General features: G+C 37.5%; 1 protein-coding gene across 2 annotated transcripts in view; it reads left to right on the forward strand.

Moving 5' to 3' along the window:
- CSTF2 (cleavage stimulation factor subunit 2) overlaps positions 1 to 17,559 on the forward strand; it is a 36,282-nt gene extending 18,723 nt beyond the window's left edge. For both annotated transcript variants that reach the window (XM_043896403.1, XM_043896404.1), the window contains 4 exons: positions 262 to 554; positions 11,439 to 11,549; positions 12,274 to 12,398; positions 14,648 to 17,559. In XM_043896403.1, the coding sequence (XP_043752338.1) occupies positions 262 to 554; positions 11,439 to 11,549; positions 12,274 to 12,396 (527 nt within the window). In that variant the 3' untranslated portion in view covers positions 12,397 to 12,398; positions 14,648 to 17,559. The remainder of the gene's footprint in view (positions 1 to 261; positions 555 to 11,438; positions 11,550 to 12,273; positions 12,399 to 14,647) is intronic.
- Positions 17,560 to 17,645: the final 86 nt, after the last annotated feature.

A 17,645-nucleotide genomic window follows, 5' to 3' on the forward strand; every position in this document is an offset into this window, starting at 1 on the left:
AAGCTGACTGGTAGTTGTGGACTCATGATGAATGCTCTGTCTTAGGCTCCAATCTGGGATTCAGAATGCTGGGGCAGTAGAGTTGGCAAACATTTTTCAAGTTTATCTGAAAATTTGAGAAATTGAAAAGGAGAAAGCAGTCTCATGTAGCTGGGGGAGATGTGACTGGAGAAAATAGATTTCTGTCTTTCTTTGATTATTGGTTCTTCTTACAGTAAATGTGGGTAGCTACCGAATAGTTTTTCAACTTTTTTTTTATAGGTGGAAGAGATCCCCGAGGCATAGATGCACGAGGGATGGAGGCACGAGCCATGGAGGCTAGAGGATTAGATGCTAGAGGATTAGAAGCCCGTGCAATGGAGGCCCGTGCAATGGAGGCCCGTGCAATGGAGGCCCGCGCTATGGAGGCTCGTGCAATGGAAGTCAGAGGAATGGAGGCCAGAAGCATGGATACAAGGGGCCCAGTGCCAGGCCCAAGAGGCCCTATACCTAGTGGAATCCAAGGTCCCAGTCCAATTAACATGGGGGCCGTTGGACCCCAGGGATCCAGACAGGTATGTGTAGTACTCTCACTTCCATGTGAGGTCTTGATCTATTTAGGAATTGGTTATTGAGGCTGATTATTACTGCTTTCTGGTTTCTGAGCTTGTTGGGGAAGATTAGGATCTCCCTTCCTTTTGTTTCTCTGTTCCTTAGGTTGTGGTGGTTTTCTGACTGCCAGGAGTATAGTCCATAAGTATAACCTTGTCCCACCATTTCAAATTCCATTCAGAACAGAGCCCCTGATTTTAATTTTTTTTTCATTTATTTTTATTAGTTGGAGGCTAATTACTTTACAATATTGAAATGGGTTTTGTCATACATTGACATGAATCAGCCATAGAGTTACATGTATTCCCCATCCCGATCCCCCCTCCCACCTCCCTCTCCACCCGATTCCTCTGGGTCTTCCCAGTGCACCAGGCCCAAGCACTTGTCTCATGCATCCAACCTGGGCTGGTGATCTGTTTCACTATAGATAATATACATGTTTCGATGCTGTTCTCTCAAAACATCCCACCCTCGCCTTCTCCCACAGAGTCCAGAAGTCTGTTCTGTACATCTGTGTCTCTTTTTCTGTTTTGCATATAGGGTTATCATTACCATCTTTCTAAATTCCATATATATGTGTTAGTATGCTGTAATGTTCTTTATCTTTCTGGCTTACTTCACTCTGTATAATGGGCTCCAGTTTCATCCATCTCATTAGAACTGATTCAAATGAATTCTTTTTAACGGCTGAGTAATATTCCATGGTATATATGTACCACAGCTTCCTTATCCATTCATCTGCTGATGAGAGCCCCTGATTTTAATGGAAAGCATGTACATCAGTAGAATCTAGGCATGGATAATTTGAAAAGCCTCCCCCAAATGATTCTAATGTATAGCCCTAAGAACTACTGCATTCAAACATATGAAGAGCTATTTGTGGCCATTCAGGTAATCTTAGGTTTGCAGAAATCTGTTTTAATTTACTTTCATCACATAGCCTAAAGTGAACAGTGGAGTGTGAATGGCAATTTACTAATGCTCACCTTAAAAGCTGTGCAACTGAATTTTCTCTTCTTTCTCTTTATTTGGCTTTCTCCAGCTATGTGTTATGGTGGGCTATGATTATCTATATGTTGTCATCTCTATCCTTTATACCCTTCAGGTAGTACATGTGTATCTTCTCCTTGAGTTTGTTTGCTTATTTTGTTTTGTTTTTTTTTTCTGCTAATACTTTTGTTTGCCTCTAGCTCTTCCACCTTCGTATTTCTTCAGTGTGACTTCCTCCTTCCTCTATGTACTTGTGTTTCTCTTTTCTCTCCTATATGCTTCTGTGCCTTACTCCCTCTCAGGCATGCATGTGTAGGTGTGTATGAGAGAGAATTGTATGGTCAGAGTGAAATGGAACATGTCAAACATTCAATTCTCTCATTTTATAGGTTTGGAAACTGAGACCCAAGAATTCAGGTGACTTATCCAAATTCATAAAACTAAAAAGTGGTAGAGCAAGGAATAGAACCTATGTTGTGTCCTACTATACTACTATGTCTCTGTTATCTGCACATTGTATATTGTGTATATGTGTATCTGTCCCTTCTCTTTAATATGAAATGTGCATATGTTGTTTTCTGGTATGTGTAGGAAAAAACTTGGTTACTGTTTTTCAAGTTGTACTTTTTTTAAAAAAAAAGTGTTTTGGGGCTTGATTTTTATTGTTCCCTCTATGGTCAGTAAGCCTCATAATTAAAATGGGTTTTTAATGCTTTCATTCAGTTGTTCAACAAATATTTGTTGAGCACTTACTGTATATCAGACAGAGCTATAGGTAGTGGAGATAGAGCAGGGTGAACAAAATAAAGTCCTGCCCCTGTAGAGCTTGCATTCTAGTGGAGAGATAAATAACAAATAACTGCATGATGTCCTTATATAATTATATTGAGAAGTCTTTCGAGAAGGATGTCAAAAATAATGACTGGAAGACTGTTTGTCAATAATTTCTTGGTCTTTTATCTTCTAGTCCTCGGACTTGTTACTCTGCAATGTTAAATTTATCATAGTTTTCATTAGTAGAAAACTATTTCTAATTGGAAAGCCAATTAGATTTGAGGTAGAGAAAAATTTTATCTTAAAACTTTTATTTTTTTATTTTTATTTTATTTTATTTTCATTTATTTTTATTAGTTGGAGGCTAATTACTTTACAATATTGTAGTGGTTTTTGCCATACACTGACATGAATCAGCCATGGATTTACATGTGTTCCCCATCCCTATCCCCCCTCCCACCTCCCTCCCCATCCCATCCCTCTGGGTCTTCCCAGTGTACCAGCCCTGAGCACTTGTCCCATGCATCCAACCTGGGCTGGAGATCTGTTTCACCCTTGATAGTATACTTGTTTCAGTGCTGTTCTCTCAGAACATCCCACCCTCGCCTTCTCCCACAGAGTCCCAAAGTCTGTTCTGTACATCTGTGTCTCTTTTTCTGTTTTGCATATAGGGTTATCGTTACCATCTTTTTAAATTCCATATATATGCGTTAGTATACTGTATTAGTCTTTATCTTTCTGGCTTACTTCACTCTGTATAATGGGCTCCAGTTTCATCCATCTCACTAGAACTGATTCCATTGAATTCTTTTTAATGGCTGAATAATATTCCACTGTGTATATGTACCATAGCTTCCTTATCCATTTGTCTGCTGATGGGCATCTAGGTTGCTTCCATGTCCTGGCAATTGTAAACAGTGCTGCAATGAACATTGGGGTACACGTGTCTCTTTCAGATCTAGTTTCCTCGGTGTGTATGCCCAGAAGTGGGATTGCTGGGTCATATGGCAGTTCCATTTCCAGCTTTTTAAGGAATCTCCACACTATTCTCCATAGAAATGAAGAACCCCAGAGTTAGTAGAAGGAAAGAAATCTTAAAAATTAGGGCAGAAATAAATGCAAAAGAAACAAAAGAGACCATAGCAAAAATCAACAAAGCCAAAAGGTGGTTTTTTGAAAAGGTAAATAAAATTGACAAACCATTAGCCAGACTCATCAAGAAACAAAGGGAGAAGAACCAAATCAACAAAATTAGAAATGAAAATGGAGAGATCACAACAGACAACTCTGAAATACAAAGGATCATAAGAGACTACTACCAGCAGCTCTATGCCAATAAAATGGACGACTTGGAAGAAATGGACAAATTCTTAGAAAAGTATAACTTTCCAAAACTGAACCAGGGAGAAATAGAAGATCTTAACAGACCTATCTTAAAACTTTAAAAATTGTTCAATGTGTTTTCTTATAAACAAATAATATAAAGTACATTCACTCATGTATAAAAGATAGACAGTAAGAACCTCCCTTCCTCCCCATACCTGTCTTCCTGTGACCCCCATATTCTGTAGATAATCACATTTTGTTACAATGTATCATTCTAGCAAATCAGAATACATACTATTTTTGCAAATACGAATATACATGTATTATTTTTTCCTCCTTGCACTGTTCTGCACCTTGTTTTTTAACCTAATAGTATATCCTTAATTCATAATTTTAAATCAAATTTTGAAATTAACTTCCATCCACCTAGTTGGAAACTTGTTGATAAAGGCTTCTTTTTACTAGGGTAATTATATAACTTATTGTCTATACAGAGACACATTTGAGGGTGCTGTCAGTAATTACTGTGAGGCAAAAGCATTAAACTGAGACTGTCTTAGTAAACCTAGATTCACACTTACCTGTATTATTACTTGTCTGCCTAGAACAGGTTCTTCTAGAAACTTTAAATGGCCATTATTAAATGGTTAGATAACATTACAGTACCTTAAATTAATATTAACTGAAGCCTCAAAAATGTTATTCTCATAGATATTTCAGGTCCATAACAGGTCATTAGGTTCAGACTGGTCTCTGGATTCAGTATTGATAAAGAACTGAAAGTGATAGTATGTTAACAATCTGTACAAAGCTGTTCTTTTTTTTTTTTTTTTACAAAGCTGTTCTAATGCTTCATGTCTCTAGTGTCTTTGGGAACTGAGTTAATGCATGCAAATGAATGTTCCAGATAATAGAATTATTCAACCAAGGTTTTAAACTATTTTAATGAAAAATCATTTATAAAATATACTATGCTTTCTTCTTTTCTTAAACAGGATGCAAAAAATGATTTTGATCATTTTTGATTACTCAAGGTCATCATTAAATGTACCCATTCATTATTATATATGCTATAATAGAAATCATAGTTATTTCCTGCTTTGCTTTCTGGTGTCCTTCACTGTCAGACTGTCACCTGGTTCTTCACAATGCTATTATGATATGTGCTCCTAATGGTTTATTCACATTTCTTTTATGCTTTGCTGCTTTTCATCTGCTGGGGAAGCAGGTGTCATGTTTATTAACAGTTTCTGTTTAATAAGAGCAGAGATCAAATTGCCAACATCCATTGGATTATAGAAAAAGCAAGGGAATTAACAAAAAATGTACTTTTGCTACAGTGACTATGCTAAAGCCTTTGACTTTGTGGATCACAACAAACTGGAAAATTCTTAGAGGTGGGAATACCAGGCCACCTTACATGTCCCCTGAGAAACCTGTATGCAGGACAAGAAACAATAGTTGGAACCAGACATGGAACAACAGACTCGTTCCAAATTGGAAAAGGAATACGTCAAGGCTCTTTATTGTCACCCTGCTTATTTAACAGGGTACATCATGTGAAATGCCAGGCTTGATGAAGCACAAGCTGGAATCAAGATTGCCAGGAGAAATATCAGCTACCTCAGATATGCAGCTGATACTACTCTGATGGCAGAAAGTGAAAAGGAACTAAAGAGCCTCTTGATGAGGTTGAAAGAGGAGAGTGAAAAAGCTGGCATAAAACTCAACATTAAAAAAACTAAGGTCATGGCATCCACTGCCATCACTTCATGGCAAATAGATGGGGAAACAGTGGAAACAATGGCAGACTTTATTTTCTTGGGCTCCAAAATCACTGCAGATGGTGACTACAGCCATGGAATTAAAAGACGCTCCTTGGAAGAAAAGATATGACAAACCTAGACAGCATATCAAAAAGCAGAAACATCACTTTGCCAGCAAAGGTCCATGTAGTCAAATCTATGGTTTTTCTGGTAGTCATGTATGGACGTGAGAGTTGGGCCATAAAAAAGGCTGGGCACTGAAGAATTGATGCTTTCAAGTTGTGCTCAAGAAGACTGTTGAGAGTCGCTTGGAGAACAGAGATCAAACCAGTTAGTCCTCAAGGAAATCAACCCTGAATATTCATTAGAGAGACTTATGCTGAAGCTGAAGTTCCAATTCTTTGGCCACCTGATTGCAAATAGCCAATTCATTGGAAAAAAACCCTGATGACAGGAAAGATTGAGGACAAGAGGAGAAGGGGTGGCAGAGGATGAGATGGTTAGGTGGAATCACTGACTCAATAGACATGAGTTTGACCAAACTCCAGGAGATAGTGAAGGACAGGGAAGCCTGGCATGCTGCAGGTCATGGGTTCACAGCGTCACAAAGAGACGACTTAGCAACTGATCAACAACCACCACCTAAGCTCTGGGTGAATGCTTTGAGTGTGGACATAATTCCAGCATAGGGACCTTTTAACAAGTATTCTAGGTGCTCTGAGGCCTTTTCCTTGGGTTCTGGTTGTTTTCCAAAAGATTGAACCCATTGAAGATCTTAAGTACCAGTAAGAATGATATAACTGAACCTGGTTAACTCAGGTCAGTCATGTTTCTTGATCTGTATTTAGCAGAAGCATCTGCTGTGTATTCTCTGAGGGAAGTTATAAAAAACAAATGTTGGGCTGATAGTAGTCTTTTCCCCAGAGACCTTCCTGTCTCCTTTCTGCCTCTCCCATTATGATGGTTTCTGTCTTACTTATGGGATAGGGCCCTTTGGGATGAACTGCGTTTGATTAAATTAGAAGTAGACAGTATCCCTGTGAATGTAGCTCCCCAGTGAGCCAGCATACATTATTCTACAATACGTCAGCTTTCATTTCTGTTCCCACTGAGTGATAGTTTCTCAGATGCTGTCAGTTTTCCCTGTGCTTATGTGGATGAATTTTGCTTGATTTAATAGTATCCAGTTGTGCTTTGTGGAGAAGGAAATGGCAACCGACTCCAGTATTCTTGCCTAGAGAATCCTTTGGACCGAGAAACCTGGTGGGCTGCCGTCTGTGGGATCACACAGAGTCGGACACGACTGAAGCGACTTAGCATGCATGCATGCGTTGGAGAAGGAAATGGCAGCCCACTCCAGTATTCTTGCCTGGAGAATCCCAGGGACAGAGGAGCCTGGTGGGCTGCTGTCTATGGGGTCGCACAGAGTCGGATACGACTGAAGTGACTTAGCAGCAGCAGTTATGCTTTGTGGTATTTGCTGATGATGCTGGTGCTGTCATAAGCAAATGTGTCAACTTACTAGTTGATCTCTGGCTAAACCCTACCTTCTGCGGTTGCTAACAGTAGGAACTGATCTTCAGAGTCATTTATTTGGCTTTTTTACTCATCTCCACAATCTGATCCTTTTTTTAAAATTTTTTTTCATTTATTTATATTAGTTGGAGGCTAATTACTTTACAATATTGTAGTGTTTTTGCCATACATTGATATGAATATACAATGGATTTACATATGTTCCCCATCCTGAACCCCCTCCTCCCACCTCCCTCCCCACCCCATCCCTCTGGGTCATCCTAGTGCACCAGCCCTGACCACTTGTCTCATGCATCAAACCTGGACTGGTGATCTGTTTCACAATTGATAATATACATGTTTCAATGCTATTCTCTCAGGTCATCCCACCCTGGCCTTCTCCCTCAGAGTCCAAAAGTCTGTTCTGTACATCTGTGTCTCTTTTTCTGTCTTGCATATAGGGTTATCATTACCATCTTTCTAAATTCTATATATATGCATTAGTATACTGTATTGATGTTTATCTTTCTGGCTTACTTCACTCTGTATAATGGGCTCCAGTTTCATCCATCACATTAGAACTGATTCAAATGTATTATTTTTAATAGCTGAGTAATATTCCATTGTGTATATGTACCACAGCTTTCTTAGATGCTGATGGGCATCTAGGTTGCTTTCATGTCCTGGCAATTGTAAACAGTGCTGCAATGAACATTGGGGTATGCATGCCTCTTTCAGTTCTGGTTTCCTTTGTGTGTATGCCCAGGAGTGGGATTGCTGGGTCATATGGCAGTTCTGTTTCCAGCTTTTAAAGGAATCTGCACAATGTTCTCCATAGTGGCTGTACTAGTTTGCATTCCCACCAACAGTGTAAGAGGGTTCCCTTTTCTCCACACCCTCTCCAGCATTTATTGCTTGTAGACTTTTGGATAGCAGCCATTCTGACTGGCATGAAATGGTACCTCACTGTGGTTTTGATTTGCATTTCTCTGATAATGAGTGATGTTGGGCATCTTTTCATGTGTTTGTTAGCCATCTGTATGTCTTCTTTGGAGAAATGTCTGTTTATTTCTTTGGCTCATTTTTTGACTGGATCGTTTATTTTTCTGGAATTGAGCTGCAGGAGTTGCTTGTATATTTTTGAGATTAATTCTTTGTCAGTTGCTTTGTTTGCTATTATTTTCTCCCATTCTGAAGGCTGTCTTTTCACCCTGCTTATAGTTTCCTTTGTTGTGCAAAAGCTTTTAAGTTTAATTAGGTCCCATTTGTTTATTTTTGCTTTTATTTCCAATATTCTGGGAGGTGGGTCATAGAGGATATTGCTGTGATTTATGTCAGAGAGTGTTTTGCCTATGTTTTCCTCTAGGAGTTTTATAGTTTCTGGTCTTACATTTAGATCTTTAATCCACTTTGAGTTTATTTTTGTGTATGGTGTTAGAAAGTATTCTACTTTCATTCTTTTACAAGTGGTTGGCCAGTTTTCCCAGCACCACTTGTTAAAGAGGTTGTCTATTCTCTATTTTATATTCTTGCCTCCTTTGTCAAAGATAAGGTGTCCAGAGGTATGTGGATTAATCTCTGGGCTCTATTTTGTTCCATTGATCTATATCTGTCTTTGTGCCAGTACCATACTGTCTTGATGCCTGTGGCTTTGTAGTAGAGCCTGAAGTCAGGCAGGTGGATTCCTCCAGTTCCATTCTTCTTTCTCAAGATTGCTTTGGCTATTTGAGGTTTTTTGTATTTCCATACAAATGGTGAAATTATTTGTTCTAGTTCTGTGAAAAATACCATTGGTAGCTTGATAGGGATTGCATTGAATCTATAGGTTGCTTTGGGTAGTATACTCATTTTCACTATATTGATTCTTCCAGTTCATGAACACTGTATATTTCTCCAAATAGGTCTTTTGTTTCTTTAGGTAGATATATTCATAAGTATTTTATTCTTTTCGTTGCAGTGGTGAATGGTATTGTTTCCTTAATTTCCCTTTCTGTTTTCTCATTGTTAGTGTATAAGAATGCAAGGGATTTCTGTGTGTTAATTTTATATCCTGCAACTTTACTGTATTCATTGATTAGCTCTAGTAATTTTCTGGTAGAGTATTTGGGGTTTTCTATGAAAAGGATCATGTCATCTGCAAACAGTGAGAGTTTCACTCCTTCTTTTCCTATCTGGATTCCTTTTATTTCTTTTTCTGCTCTGATTGCTGTGGCCAACACTTCCAAAACTATGTTGAATAGTAGTGGTGAGAGTGGGTGCCCTTGTCTTGTTCCTGACTTTAGGGGAAATGCTTTCAATTTTTCACCATTGAGGATAATGTTTGCTGTGGGTTTGTCATATATAGTTTCTATTATGTTGAGGTATGTTCCTTCTATTCCTGCTTTCTGGGGAATTTTTATCATAAATGGGTGTTGAATTTTGTCAAAGGCTTTTTCTGCATTTATTGAGATAATCATATGGTTTTTATCTTTCATTTTGTTAATGTGGTGTATTACATTGATTGATTTGCGGATATTAAAGAATCCTTGCATTCCTGGGATAAAGCCCACTTGGTCATGATGTATGACCTTTTTAATATGTTGTTGGATTCTGTTTGCTAGAATTTTGTTAAGGATTTTTGCACCTATGTTCATCAGTGATATTGGCCTGTAGTTTTCTTTTTGTGTGGCATCTTTGTCTGGTTTTGGTATTAGGGTGATGGTGGCCTCATAGAATGAATTTGGAAGTTTACCTTCGTCTGCAATTTCCTGGAAGAGTTGGAATAAGGTAGGTGTTAGCTCTTCTCTAAATTTTTGGTAGAATTCAGCTGTGAAGCCATCAGAGAATTCAAAAGCTTTACAGACAAGCAAAAGCTGAGAGAATTCAGCACCACCAAACCAGCTCTTCAACAAATGCTAAAGGATCTTCTCTAGACAGGAAACAGAGAAAGGTTGTATAAATGTGAACGCAAAACAACAAAGTAAATGGCAACGAGACCATACTTATCAATAATTACCTTAAATGTAAATTGGCTAAATGCCCCAACCAAAAGACAAAGACTGGCTGAATGGATACAAAAGCAAAACCCCTATATATGATGTCTACAAGAGACCCACCTCAAAATGAGGGACACATACAGACTGAAAGTGAAGGGCTGGAAAAAAATATTTCACACAAACGGAGACCAAAAGAAAGAAGGAGTCGCAATACTCATATCAGATAAAATAGACTTTAAAATAAAGGCTGTGAAAAGAGACAAAGGACACTACATAATGATCAAAGGATCAATCCAAGAAGAAGATATAGCAATTATAAATATATATGCACCCAACATAGGAGCACCACAATATGTAAGGCAAATACTAACAAGTATGAAAGGGGAAATTAACAATAACACAGTAATAGTGGGAGACTTTAATACCTCACTCACACCTATGGATAGATCAACTTAACAGAAAATTAACAAGGAAACACAGACTTTAAATGACATAATGGACCAGCTAGACCTAATTGATATCTATAGGACATTTCACCCCAAAACAATCAATTTCACCTTTTTCTCAAGTGCACACAGAACCTTCTCCAGAATAGATCACATCCTGGGCCATAAATCTAGCCTTGGGTAAATTAAAAACAATTGAAATCATTCCAGTCATCTTTTCTGACCACAGTGCAGTAAGGTTAGATCTCAATTACAGGAAAAAAAACTATTAAAATTTCCAACATATGGAGGCTAAATAACACACTTCTGGATAACCAACAAATCATAGAAGAAATCAAAAAAGAAACCAAAATATGCATAGAAGTGAATGAAAATGAAAACACAACAACCCAAAACCTATGGGACACTGTAAAAGCAGTGCTAAGTTCATAGCAATACAGGCTTACCTCAAGAAACAAGAAAAAAGTCAAATAAATAACCTAACACTACACCTAAAGCAACTAGAGAAGGAAGAAATGAAGAACCCCAGGGTTAGTAGAAGGAGAGAAGTCTTAAAAATTAGGACAGAAATAAATGCAAAAGAAACAAAAGAGACCATAGCAAAAATCAGTAAAACCATAAGCTGGTTCTTTGAGAAGATAAATAAAATTGACAAACCGTTCGCCAGACTCATCAAGAACCAAAGGGAGAAAAATCAAATCAACAAAATTAGAAATGAAAATGAAGAGATCACAACAGACAACACAGAAATACAAAGGATCATAAGAGACTACTACCAGTAGCTCTATGCCAATAAAATGGACAACTTGGAAGAAATGGACAAATTCTTAGAAAAGTATAACTTTCTAAAACTGAACCAGGAAGAAATAGAAGATCTTAACAGACCCATCACAAGCATGGAAATTGAAGCTATAATCAGAAATCTTCCAGCAAACAAAAGCCCAGGACCAGATGGCTTCACAGCTGATCCTATTTTTTCACGTTGCTAATATTACTAGATTCTGGTAACCTAAATGAGAAGTACCGAAAATCTCTCCTTGTCTCTGTGCACATAGGTCCCAGTCATGCAGGGAGCAGGCATGCAAGGAGGAAGCATTCAGGGTGGAGGCCAGCCTGGTGGCTTTAGTCCTGGCCAGAACCAAGTCACTCCACAGGACCATGAGAAGGTAAGTAATGTTGTCCAGCTGCCTCCATTTGCACAAATCTTTTGGAGTCCTCTTTTCATAGTCACCATGTGGAGGCCCTGGGTCTTCAGAGTCCCTTTGGAAGTGATGCTTATATTCTTAGAATGCTTTATGATCTTGTTACCTGAAAATCTGTGGGCCAGGTGATAAAATTCTTAAATGGCTATACATCAGTGGTAGCTTGTCTTAATTTTTCAGACTCATGTGCCAATAGATATTTTGTTTGCAGGCTTGATTGACCTGGAAATCCAAATCCCTTTTTTCCTCCCTTTTATACTTTATCCCTAAAGGTGATAACAGATTCCCCACAAGCGTATCTTTCTGTTTCTATATTTGACCATTGTAGCGAGCTCAAAGCTTGTGAAAAGGAGCAACTTTCAAAGCTCCTTTCAAAGGATTTAATCCTTTCAAAGGATTAAAAACTGTAGACTTCCCAGGGGTTACCAATACCATCTTCATCTGTAAGAATTTGGGGTTCATGAAGGTGTCTGCTTTGGATCTTCTAATCTTAGGCATTGTACCTGTGCTTTTCATTTTGCCTCTTCTCACCAGCTGGTTTTGGTTTTTTCTTTGATTTGACTTTTTAATTTTTTTGGCTTTCTGTTTTCCGTATGTGAACTGTCCTTCCATCTTGGACAGAAGCTGGTGGTATTTTTTTAGCCACCATCGTTAAAACTCATTATGTTTTTTTTTTTCCTCTGCACAGGCTGCTTTGATCATGCAGGTTCTTCAACTAACTGCAGACCAGATCGCCATGCTGCCTCCTGAGCAGAGGCAGAGTATCCTGATCTTAAAGGAACAAATACAGAAATCTACTGGAGCTCCTTAAAGGTGAGCAGATTTACTGTGCCTGAGTCAGACAAGCTCCTTGTGCATTTGGGGTATGTACTTTTCAAGCTTAACCAACAAGAGTCTCTTGATCTAAAGACTACCCGAGTCCTGTACCCCTCTTGACTAGACCCTTCACTCTTCAGTAACTCAGTCCCTGTCATGGTAGGGGAAGGTGATAGGCATTTGTTCAATTGTTGATTGTAACCTCATGTAACCTTTTTTTCCCTAAAATTGGCAACAGTGACATATGATCAATTTAACCAAATTAATCAAATACAGAAATGTAGAAAGTTCAGGGTAAAAGCTCTGGTTTCTCAGTCTCGTTCCAAAGACATAACTGCTAAATATAGTTTGGTATGTATTCTTCCAGAATCAATTATTATTTTATTCCCAACTATCCCATCAAAATGAAAATACAAACAATTTCAATAAAATATATAAACATTTTAGTTTCAAGTATTTATTTTGCATTGAATATTTTGAGGTTAAACTGTTATAGCACATAATTTAAGGTAGTGAATGTCCACCATCACCGTCAGTCCCCGTACTTTTTAGAGGTTGCTGTACGCTACTGCCCTTGGTTTTCTTGCTCATCAGTCAGATAGAAAGGAACATAATCATGTGACCTAACCTGATGACATGTATAGGGTTTTTAAAAAAAAATTTTCCCCAACATCTTGTATTTCATAAACAATTTTGCTTTTTAAAAACAGTTTAAAATTTACATTGTCCCAATATCAGTTGGAATTTCACATTTTGAATTTCTTTTTATTCCCTCTTTGTAATAATTTCTGTCCATATATTATCATTTAATAGTGGTCTCTTTACACTAACTAGCAGTTATTACTAAAATATATTGTATTTTAATCCATATTTGTAATATTGTTAAAACTTTCAAACTGTAAATATGCATTATATCTGTATCTAGACATTAAATTGACTGAACTTTAATGGGAAGCTGTCATAGATGGATGGCACTAGACTTACAGTGCAACTAGAACTTTTAGTCCAGATACCCAAGGCATTCTATTTTCTTTAGTGAAAGTATAGACTGCCTATTATAGTTAGAGGAATAGATTTTTAAAAACTATTCCTCTCTTTTACTTTTTCTAATCTATTTATGCCAGAAAAGGTATCCCCTAGAATGTGAGAAAATTATGTTTTGGGATAGTAGATGTAAACAATGTTTCTGAAATTTCTCTCCTTGTGTATTCTTGCTTATAAGGTACCTCATTTCAAAGCCTTGCACATAAACCACAGAGCAGGGTTTTTTGTTTGTTTTATCTTTTATTTTGAAATAATTAGAAATTCACAGGAAGTTGGGAAAATAGTACAGAGAGACTCATGCACCTTTCCCTTAGCTTCCCACAATGATAAAATTTTGGGAATCTATTGTACACAATACCTTTTTGGTTTATAGCGCAAAAGGAAGAAATGTACATTGGTACATTACTCTTAACTAGACTACAGACCTTATTCACCTTTTATTTCTTTTAAACCTCCACTATTATGTACTTGTGGTACATGTAGTTCTTTGCAATTTTCCACTGGGAAGGTTTTAATGTGTATTTGCTGGTATTGGTGCATACTGTAGCCAAGGTTGGCTCTCCCTCCATCCTATACCTTACTGGTTGTGATCCAGCTCTGCTATCACTGACAGGCTTATGTACCATTACCATTAGGTCAGTGGTTCTCAGCCAGAGGTGGTTTTGCCACCTACACATTACTTAGAAATGTCTGGAGACGTTTTTGGTTATCACAGCTTTAGCGGGTATGGTGTGCTACTGGCTTTCAGTGGGTAGGGACCAGAGATACTGCTAAACCTCCTGTAATGCTCAGGACACCCTCTGATAACAAACAGTTATCTGGCCCCAGATGTCAGTAGTGCTGAGGTTGAGAAACTCCACTGTAAGAGATGATTATTTTGGGGAAGCAAGAGGCAGACGCCTTAGGAATCTGTCCCTGGTGATTTGTTCTTATGCATAGCCTCCTTCCCCTACCTTTATTTTTTTTTTTTTCATTTTTTTTTCAATTTCTCCTTTATTTTTTTTTTCAGTGGGTTTTGTCATACGTTGATATGAATCAGCCATAGATTTACACATATTCCCCATCCTGATCCCCCCTCCCACCTCCCTCTCCACCCGATTCCTCTGGGTCTTCCCCTACCTTTAAATTATTTTCTTCCTGATGTTTGGGGAAGAGAACTTTGTCTCCACTTGTAATGGCTTTCTCCCAACTTTTCCTTACAGGTTTTCAAAAATACCTGGCAACAGATACGGAAATTAATTCCATAACTTTGTTGAAATGTTGCAAAAAGATGATTTCTGCATCCTAACCCTTGAATGACTCAAATTGGTGCCAGGTGGAGGACTTCTATCACCTTCTCTCAGAACAAAATCAGATCATTCTGTTGTCTTAGTTTGTATATTTTCTGTGACTTGAAATAAACTTTGAACACAATTTTAGTATACTGCAAATTGATATGCATAACCTTTTTGCTTTTAAAAGGCTGAACTCCAAGGGTGAAACCTCACATGTGTTTTCTACCCTTACTGCAGTATTGTACTTTAATGTTGCATAGCTGTTTTTCCTTTTAAGTTAACCATTTATTCTTCTTAATGATATTTGAGAATTTCTCAGAAGCAGGGTTTTCTGGAACTTAGTTTTTGCTTAGTTTGCTTCCAACAAGAATAATAATATTTGACCTTTGAGAACTTGCTAGAGCTTCTGAGTCTACTCAGAAAATAGCATGTGCTTAGAGCTGTAAAATGGTCAGAAGGCCAGCAAAGCAAAGAGCCTACATAGAAGAGCAGCATATTTAGTTTAGAAATATCCAAATATCAAAATGCATTTTTTGGTCAGTACCAGGAAGGGGACAACAGAGGATGAGATGGTTGGATGGCATCACCAACTCAGTGGGCATGAATTTGAGTAAACTCCGGGAGTTGGTGATGGACAGGGAGGCCTGGCATGCTGCAGTCCATGGGGTCACAAAGTTGGACAAGACTGAGTGACTGAACTAAAATGAACTAAAGTCTATTCACATACATAGTTCAGAGTTAAGACAAGGACGATGTATGATCACTGGTTTTAATGTGTCAGCAACACAAGAGACTGTTGACATTTTCTTGTTCTAAAACTCTTCAGTCTAGGTAGTTAACTTTAAAAGTTTAGAAAGCCACTAATTTTTCCCATGTTCAAGATGAAATAAACACTGAACAGAAATCAAACAATTCATTTCATCTTGCCTTCTAAATAATTACTAATCTGCAGCCCTACCCAGTAACCAAATTTATTCTGGGAAATTAAAACATAGAAATTCTAAAATTTTTACATTTACATTTTTCTCATTTATTTCAAAAGGACCAAATGTATAAGCAGTCAGATTGCCCATTAGGTCTGACCCTGCCTGCTTCCTTTCAGATGGGTGTGAACACAATCAGTGCCACTGGCTATAAGCTACAGCTCTTTCGGCCTAGTATTCTCTCTCCTAGTGGCATTAAGGAGAAACATGATTTATCTCCATCAGGCCAACCTCAAGAGGTTAAGAGGTGCCTTAATAATTAGTAAAGTTCCACTGGAACTACTCCTAAGTCTATTTATATTCTCAAAGTCCTAGCCTCTGCGTTAGGATTATGGTCAAGTGAATTAAAAGCCTGCCATAGGTGTGGAGAATGTAATAGCATATTGCTTACATGTCAAGCAAAAGAATGCAAAGATAATCAAAATTATGAGGGACATTAAAATTGAGAAATTTTCTACTCATATATAAGCATTTACTACAACAAAAGTTTGCTGAGAAAGATACTTGATAATTGCAACCTGGGAAGAAAAACTTGCTCAAAACAGCTGAGAAGCTTTCTAGGTAGCCTGTTCATCCCTAATTTGGGCTTAGCTGTTGATGTATGTAGGATTTATTATTATCATTACCTTTTCTGCCAGCTTCCATGAACATTCTAGGCCTTGATATGTTTATTTTAGCAGCAGTCATGTCTTGTGTCAACATATTGAGACATCAAGACCGAGAGTACAGCCTTTCTCCTTAGGAACTCATTATAATAAGTTTTAAGGAACACTAAGATTCCAAATCAGACTCATTGGAGATCAAATTATAATTTGGTCAGCAGTTGTCTAATAGGAACCAAATCATCAAGGCAGCAGTGTGCATGTTCCTGAACCCTTATTAAATTTAAATTAGCTAAAATCCGGGAAATTGGTAACAGCAGGGGTATCCCAATCTATTCTCTAGGAAACGTCCATTAGTATTTTTTCTTGATGTCCAGTTAATACATGAAACACAGCTACCATGAGTTCATGACCTTCCTTTATTTTGTTCAGACTAGTGACTGAAAAAAATCGGTTTTTCTAATCCTTCAAGTCTTGTAGGTTTCTGGACAGTTAGAAGCAATCATTCATTTTTGGTCACAGTGGTAGAGAGATAGGTGTGCTAATGTTAATTCAGTAGAAACATTCTTGTAAATCTTATGATTTGAATTGTCTTTGAGCACAACAAAATGTGTGTTAGTTTTCCTCTTTTAAGAGCCCCAGTCTTTCCTTCTACTGGTTCACTGTGACTACTGACACCCTAGAGCCAGGTGCATGGACGAAATAAAAGAGCATTTTGATAGGAGAAAGAAAAGGCATTTTGCTTATATTACTGAACGATTCCTTAATAGGTACATAGGAGCCAAAGAAATGTTGTCAAAATTTTAAATTATCTTTTTAAGACATTAATAACTCCCGTTGATTAAAATGGTAATAAAGAGTCCTTGTTGACTAAATAATCATCCTAAGATGGAGTTCAGGTTTTCACAATTATTTCCAACAGAACAAGGCAAGTTAATGACAACATAGCTGGCTTTCAATTATGATACAATTTCAGTTACAATTAGCATACTTTAAAGATTATCTTTCCTAAATGGAGAGCCTAGATAAAGTAACAAAAGATTTATTCATTAAACAGAGGAAAATCTTTCATTTTTTGATAAGCAAAAATAAGGAAAGCATAAGTTGCCATTCACACTGGATAAGACCATGTTTAACAGAATGTACATACTGTTATATAGGGATTGAGTTCTTGATAATTTTATATTTGTTTTACTATTTATGTTTATTATATTTTGTCATTAATTCTTTAATAAAATTTTATTTGAAAAAAAAATCACCTTACTTAGAAATTTTCTTGGTGGGTAGGAGGACTAGAATGACCCAGAGTCCAGGATATGGTTAACACTTGGAATCAACAAA

This window comes from Cervus elaphus, chromosome X, assembly GCF_910594005.1.
Source record: "Cervus elaphus chromosome X, mCerEla1.1, whole genome shotgun sequence".
Classification (NCBI taxonomy): domain Eukaryota; kingdom Metazoa; phylum Chordata; class Mammalia; order Artiodactyla; family Cervidae; genus Cervus; species Cervus elaphus.